General features: G+C 38.0%; 2 protein-coding genes across 2 annotated transcripts; one reads left to right on the top strand and one right to left on the bottom strand.

The window, feature by feature from the left end:
• Positions 1-854: 854 nt before the first annotated feature.
• On the bottom strand, positions 855-3,053 carry LOC113354229 (structure-specific endonuclease subunit SLX1 homolog). The gene is made up of 3 exons (XM_026597631.1): positions 2,879-3,053; positions 2,613-2,719; positions 855-1,366 (listed from the first exon to the last, which is right to left on the bottom strand). The coding sequence occupies exons 1-3, from the start codon at positions 3,031-3,033 to the stop codon at positions 1,170-1,172; spliced, it is 459 nt and encodes a 152-aa protein (XP_026453416.1). The 5' UTR covers positions 3,034-3,053; the 3' UTR covers positions 855-1,169.
• A 1,247-nt stretch (positions 3,054-4,300) lies between these two features.
• On the top strand, positions 4,301-6,680 carry LOC113349640. Its single transcript, XM_026593643.1, has 2 exons — positions 4,301-4,801; positions 4,974-6,680. The coding sequence occupies exons 1-2, from the start codon at positions 4,379-4,381 to the stop codon at positions 4,989-4,991; spliced, it is 441 nt and encodes a 146-aa protein (XP_026449428.1). The 5' UTR covers positions 4,301-4,378; the 3' UTR covers positions 4,992-6,680.
• The last annotated feature ends 612 nt before the right edge of the window (positions 6,681-7,292 follow it).

Raw genomic sequence — 7,292 nt, 5'->3', positions numbered from 1 at the left:
CATCATTTCCAAGTTCAGGGTTTTTAATTCGGAGTTTATCATTCCAAAATTTAGGGTTCCGAGATTTTAGTTGGTGGAAAATCGACCAAACACAAAAGAGATATGGTTCATGGATGGAACCTTGCACTTAACTCGATGGAAACAATTTTTTTCTTCAAAAACACAGTGGACTAAGTCAAAACAGGAATATATTTGTATAGTCCAAAAAAAAAAAAATCTCGACATGAGAGGCCAAGTTGAGAAAATTTGAACGCCACCGTGAAAGACAAAGCAGCCCCCCGTACTGGATTTTGAGAACATGTGCACTGCTTTCCAAAGAAAGGCCCAAACTATCTGAAAACTGGATGAGGTCTGGCGTCAACATTCATGACTTCCCTAATCAAGACGGTTGCGCACATTTATAAGCCAACAAAAAGCAAAATAAAATAAAATAAATCATTTTTGCCAAACTGACGCCTTCTTCTGATTCATTGGACTGATACACATATCTTTTCCGCTCAGAAAACTCGATCGCCTCCTCCTTTATCTTGTTATTAGCTGAGAATATCAGAAAAATACACCAGAATCTTTCCATATTACACTTTCACATGTATAAGGCGTTGGCAGTTAACACCACAACCAATGCCGTGCAGGTAACATATGAGCACACATGGTTCATCACAATGATAACAGAAAAATCTAAGCGTTACCATCCCTCTCGGACATGCCTCCACAACAAATTTCAATCTTTAGGCTAACTCACAGTAAACAGAACACCAGTAATGAGGATCCTTTCACAAGATCAACTTGTGGTGGCCACTGGAACACAATAAGTCATCTTCTCCAAAATTGTTCTTTAGATAAATATTATTTTTTGAAAATTTTATTAGATCACGAAAATATTACATAATATATAACTTAAGGGCTGGTATTGATTTGGCCCCAACAACACTAATTGCATTTCGAATTTTCGAATAACAAATTTACATGTAGAGGTGTGTACACTGCTCTAGATGGCTTCATGCTCTTTCAGTTTCAAAGTGTTGTGACCATTCCATCTCCTCTAACCAATGCCCAGTTTCAAGTGGGGTGTAGAGTCTGTAGACACAAGGCATACACAATGTGGTCCATACCACTTATAGCCATTAACTAAACCATTCGAGAAGGAATTGAATTGCTCACATTGTGTCTCATCCACTGGTACTTAGCTTCCAGGCGACTTCTAAATGTTCACAATATAATGTACTTTTAACTTTGCTCAGAGCTATCTGCCTGTGTTGGAGTAACAAAAGTGATCGCTTCTCTGATCCTTTTTCCACCTTGTCAGTTATTCTTTCGCGAGGCAATTTCCTAGAGAAGTTCTTCCATATTGATTCCAACTGGCAAGCTAGAAGAATAAAAAAGAAAGAAAACAATGGTCAGACTCTCTGCCTCTACTTAACATATGTATAGAAAAAAATGTGCATACTCATGCTACCGCTCAGGAATGCGCGACAAACAAGGAATATATGGAACGACTAAAGTGTAAAAAGTTAAAATATAAAATAAACAATAATCGGACAAAACACCCAACAAAAAATACGACATGTGCATGTTTAATATGCGCACTCCACCAGGGTGAATTTTCTAATGGCAGGTTTAGAGTAAAATACTCGTGACTTCTCTTCATTTGGTCATAAATGAATCTCGCAAATATCATATACAGATGAACTCAGTAACAGATTATGATAGAAAAGGTGGATGTTGGTCCCTAAACAATATACTGCATAAGAGCAAAGGCTATTGTGATGAAAAATTCGAATTCAGAATCTGATGCATCTGGAAACTGGAGTCACGATCATCCCAAGCAAGGTTTCAAAAAGCGAAACGCTATCCTAGTAAAATGCAAAGCACAGCTTCAAAACGTTGTTGAAGCTATATATAAAATAGATAAATACTTATATAAACTTCTTAACCCAAAACCATATGAAAGTAAGATCAGAAAAATAGAAGTGTAGATTTCTTAGCTTGGGCAGGCAGGCTAGCCATTGCAGATCAGAAGAAGAAGAAGTCATGGTAACAAGTAACAAGTCATCTTAATGAGGAATTTCATTTTAATGAGGAATTTCATTTTTGTGATGCCGCTTATAAGTAACAAGTCATGGTACAGAACTACAGACTATCTAGTGCTGAGTGGAGCCTAATGCTAAGGGGATTGCGACCAAAATAATATCAGTATATTATACCTCCTGTTATTTCCATCATTGTACATAGATATCAGTATATTCAGGCTTCACCAAAATAATCAAGTGAACAGAAGACAAAAATGCCAATCATTTTGCTGATTGTGAAAGGCAAATATCTCCGAACAAATACAAAAACGTTAAATGAGAAAGCGAGAGAGACTACTAATTGTGATTGTACTTCCTTTGATGTATACAGAATTTCCCTCGGATTTGCAAGGGTCATCACCTAACGATACAAAGTTGGAAGTTTTGGCGAACAGGATACTGCAGTGGTGTGCAAATGTACAACTATGTTTTCATTCTCAGCAATTTTTGAGGCTCAAAGGTACAACATGAGTTGGATTTTATTCATAACTATTTGATTTAGGGGATAAATTTGAGAAATGTAGAAAGATTCAAGATTAATACCTTCAGTATGGTCCTTAAATCCTTGAATAATACATGCACAAATCCAAGGTCTCCCTGAGCGTGAAGCTTTCGCTCCACCTTTGAGTTCACCATTGTGTTGTTTCAGACTAGAAAAACAAAATGCATAAAATTAGAAACATTAACACCATAACCTAGTATTACGCTATCAGGAAGTATGTGGAGATGCCATATTGTTTTCTTCCAATCTATCTTATAAATTAATGGATTTATTAATAAAATTGATAAACAAGTGTTGATTTACTTACCGGCGGGAAAAATTGGTGGTGACACCAACATATGTTTTTAGAGGTGCGTTGGTGGATGGAATCAGATAGACCGACCATGATGATGGTGATTGATTTTGGGGTTTGGGAGTTTCAGTGTGTGATTTTAAGGAGCGGAAGGTTTTGGAAAGGATCATCCTTCTCTCCTGCTACTGTATGTCTGTTCTAGGTATCCCATCTCGCTTTGGCCCCCCTTATAGTCACGTGCAATATCATCTTCGCACGTGCACTCCCACATAACTAAACTAACTAAAACCGTTTATATAAACCAAGAAAGTTTGGAGTCGTTAATTCCATCGGTTTTATGAACACCAGAGATCAAAATTTGATCATAACTTTCAAGAAAGTAATAAAAATCAGTTCTTATTCCTCTCTGAACTACACGAATTTGGTCGCTAAATCTCAACAACATTCGAGCCGCAGGTGAAGTTTTTTCTTCTTCTCACATTCTACGTATAAAAATTTGCTTTTTATTTGATCATCTATCTAAATTTTTCTCCTTTGATGTATTCTGATGAAATCATATCTGGTTCTTGAAATCTTTAGTTAGGGTTTAGCGATTTTACTGTTGAGTAACTGAAGAAATTGACTCTCTTGAGTTCAACTGAACTAGGATCCAAAAGTAGAACTCTCAAGAACCTTCTTTTCTTTTTTGCTAGTTTACTTTCAAGAACCTGTACACAATGAATTCTTGATTAATTTTAATTAACTTTGTTAAAAAATTTGTATTCGGTCAAGAGAAATCCTTAAAATATTATCAAATTTTCAACTTTTCTTTTGATATTGAACCTGTACATAATGAATTCTTTTGATATAAATGTTGTTTAATGATCTTTAGGATTTTGGACAACTTTTCTTGTTGATATTAGAGATTAAACCTCTTCGTCTAATCCATCTCACAGCTAAAGAATGGACTCTTCTAATGATGAAGACAACAGAATCGATGAGGATAATTTCCCGTATGACATGGAACGGTTCGGTGAAATCTTAAACTTAAATAACAGGAATGGATCTCAACCAGTCGTTGAGACTACTGAAAGCGGAAATGCACAGGAAGATGTTGTTGTTTCAAGCAATGTAGAAAATGCAGGTGAACCGGCTGAGTTGAATGTGGAGACTAGTGTCAATGCTGATACTGAAATATCTACTAGCCTGAATATTTCAGTTGGGACAGGACAAACTTCTGAGCAACAAACTGCAGATTCAAACGATTTTGACCTGTCTCCTACTTATTTTCCTTACGATACCGATCGGTTTGGTGAATTTATGAACTTGGACAGAAATGAACAGGAGCCAACGGATGTCATACGCGAATTGGAAGATGAAAATGTAGCTGCCTCAAGAAACGAAGACAGCGTTACTGATGATGTTGCAATACCGAATTTGAGTAATATATTGGTCGAAAATGAACAAAACTCTGGCCAGCAATCAGATTCGGATGATGAACAGGATCCACCATCCCCTCCATATTTCCCCTATGACATGGATCGATTTGGTGAATTCTTGGACCCCAACAACCGGAATGTACCTCCACCAACAGATGAGACTAGTGACATCCATGGAGAGAGTGCAGTGGTTTCAAGTAACGAGGACAATGAGCTGGTTGCTGATGCTGTTGAACTAGCAAACTCAAGTGATATTTCAGTCGAGCGACAGTCAGAGAATCTATTTTCTACACTTTTCCATTCCGACTGCTTTGAAGACTTCAACAATAACATGAGCGACTATTTGTATTTTAAAAACGATATGCCAAGTTCCGATGGATCTCAACAAACAAATGTCAGAGATGCTGCTACTGATAACATTGCCAGCGTTGCAGTTCTGAATAACGGGGTCAGCAGTGTTACTGATGATAATGTTTCTAAAGAGTACAGTTTCTTACGCAGAATCCTTCAGACAGCAATGGTAAGCCCCTACTACTACCTATCAGTTTTCAGTTCTTTTCCCCTTGTAGTTTTTAGCACTGGGGAATTTCTGCATTTACATTTAAAAAGGCAAATAAATGGAGACTTTTGAGCTATGAGTTAGTTTCATCTTTAACCACTTACTATTTCCTTATCTTTTATGGCGGATGCAGATTCAGATGATTGGATAAAAAGCTTACTTCTCACTCTCCATTAGTTTTGGTATCCAAGCATCTACAAATGTGAAGCATACACAAGGGATCATATTGTTCTGTTGTCCATCTGCAACCCCAACTTTGATAAAAAAAACAATATCAGCGCTCAATGAACGAATTGAGTTTCATATGAATTTGGATTTGTTGTAGGTTCACCAAATTAAGAACCCATAAATTTGATCTTTAATGCTCAATGCTCATCTTCTTCTCTTGTACTGTATAATTTTTTTTTGGGTTCCTACTTGATAACTGAACTATCATACGGAATTCAAACGGTGCATCAGGCTAGTACCCTGCAGTTCCAACTCCAGTTACCAGCACCAGCTACCTCCACACAGCACCGACAATCCATGGCTTGCGGAAACTCCAGTTCAGCTAACTGACACCAGCATATCCACCAAATGTGACCTGCAACTGATTCAACTTAGCTCCAGTCCATCTTTGCAGTCTTCGCAGCTACATAGTAGCATCACCTGTAGCTTCATCCTGCAATACCTTCACCATCTCATAATCCAACACAAGCTTCCACCTGCAACAGCAGACTCCTCCACTTCTTCATATCATGTTCTTGACACCAGTAGTACCCCATGTCTCAAACCTGTTCATCCTTTCCATTCCTTCATTGCAGAACAATTTCAAACCCATTCCGTTAATTCAGCCATAGAACTCAATTTTCCCATTGTTCTTCCATCGGCATCAAGATTCAGTGGCACCAGTACTACAATCTTCTAATTCTCAGCTAACCCATTTCCTCGTTTCCTCGGCATCAGAACTTCAGCTGCAACTTAACCGTTATTCCCATCTCATCGGCACCACCAGCTTCAGTTCATTGTTACAACTCAAACAAACCCATAATTGCAACCACCATTTCAAATCATCACAACCCATTCTGCCTTGTTCTCAACTCATTCTTTTGTAGCTTCAATTCATTCTAGTCCTCCAGCTGACAGTTCCAGCACCATTGCAATCTCAGTACCACCATCAGTTCCATGGCAACCTGCAAAACTGTTCACATACAGCACTGTCACTCAGCTGTAGCTTCTCTTCTGCCTTACAGCACTACCCTTGATTCACTAGAATTATCATTTCCTTCTTTGTCTTCTCAGCTACTCGGCACCAGCTTGCATCTGTTCCCAGCAGAACCACAGCAACTGATACTCCTTCTTCCCTGCAAGCTCAACTGCGACAACACACATAACTCCTCCTTGCTCTAGCCATCTCTATAACTCCATCCACCACCTGCATTCTAACACAAACCCATATTCTCAATGCGTTTCAAACATTCAAACAAGCCTCAAACTCCACCATCTTCAGATTTGAGCAATTTCAGTTCAATCTCAACCCCAGATTCAAAACCCTAACTTCATTAACAACAACAGCAACAGTAGCAACTGTAATTCTCCTTCCTCTTGTGTTCTTGATCGTAACAGATGCAAAACCCTCTTTCAATTCTCGAATCTCTGTAACTCTCCACTGATTTTATCACCCAATTTCAGAAATCCATCATAAACTCTCGATCTGTAGCAGCAGCAGTAACATATCCTCTCTATCTCAGATCAATATTCACCAGCACTTATTTCCTCTGTCGATGATCATCACAATCTTACCAGACTCTCTTCAATCTCCCCTGAATTTCATCTCTCTAACTCTCTTACAGCAGCCGCAACTCTCTTTCACACTTCTCTGAATTTGAGAAGACAAATAATTGAGAAACCTGACCAGAAGTACTATAGGCACCCAATGACTTGGATAAAGGCTGCTTAGTTAATATGTGGCTTGTCAGTTCCAAAGAACTGACTGCCTGTTATCTTTCTTGCTCAACTGTCAGTTGTGGGGAACTGACAATTCATTTCACCTCCTTTCCTGCATAACTTTAGCTGGCTCCAAGTATCACTCGTCTGGGAAATGACCTTTTTTGCCGTTTACGCTCCAAATGGACGTTTTCTCCTTCTTTTGCACATAATGACTCCAAATTACCTACACTCAAAAGCAAACATAAGATACATAATTAAAAGAAAAGTCACAAAGAAAGCATAAACAATAGATAAATATCAGGTGTTTACAATACCTATCAGTTGTCCATCTACAACCCCGACTTTGATAAAAAAAACAATATCAACGCTCAATGGATGGGTTGAGTTTCATATGAATTTATATTTGTTATATGTTCACCAAATTAAGAATCCATAAATATAATTTTAATGCTCAACGCTCATCTTCTCCTCTTGTACTGTATAATTTTTTTATTGGGTTCCTACTTGATAACTGAACTATAGA

This window comes from Papaver somniferum, chromosome 2 (genome assembly GCF_003573695.1).
Source record: "Papaver somniferum cultivar HN1 chromosome 2, ASM357369v1, whole genome shotgun sequence".
Classification (NCBI taxonomy): domain Eukaryota; kingdom Viridiplantae; phylum Streptophyta; class Magnoliopsida; order Ranunculales; family Papaveraceae; genus Papaver; species Papaver somniferum.
The sequence above is the reverse complement of the archived record's forward strand: the minus strand, read 5'-3'. Positions and strand labels throughout refer to the sequence as shown.

What these genes read in the sequence shown, in the direction of transcription:
- LOC113354229 (XM_026597631.1), bottom strand. Translation starts at nt 3,033, where the DNA reads ATGATCCTTTCCAAAACCTTCCGCTCCTTAAAATCACACACTGAAACT. An exon ending in ACCACCAATTTTTCCCGCCG is followed by an intron (nt 2,720 to 2,878) that starts GTAAGTAAATCA and finishes TTGTTTTTCTAG; the next exon opens with TCTGAAACAACACAATGGTG. An exon ending in ATTTAAGGACCATACTGAAG is followed by an intron (nt 1,367 to 2,612) that starts GTATTAATCTTG and finishes TTATTCTTCTAG; the next exon opens with CTTGCCAGTTGGAATCAATA.
- LOC113349640 (XM_026593643.1), top strand. Translation starts at nt 4,379, where the DNA reads ATGGATCGATTTGGTGAATTCTTGGACCCCAACAACCGGAATGTACCT.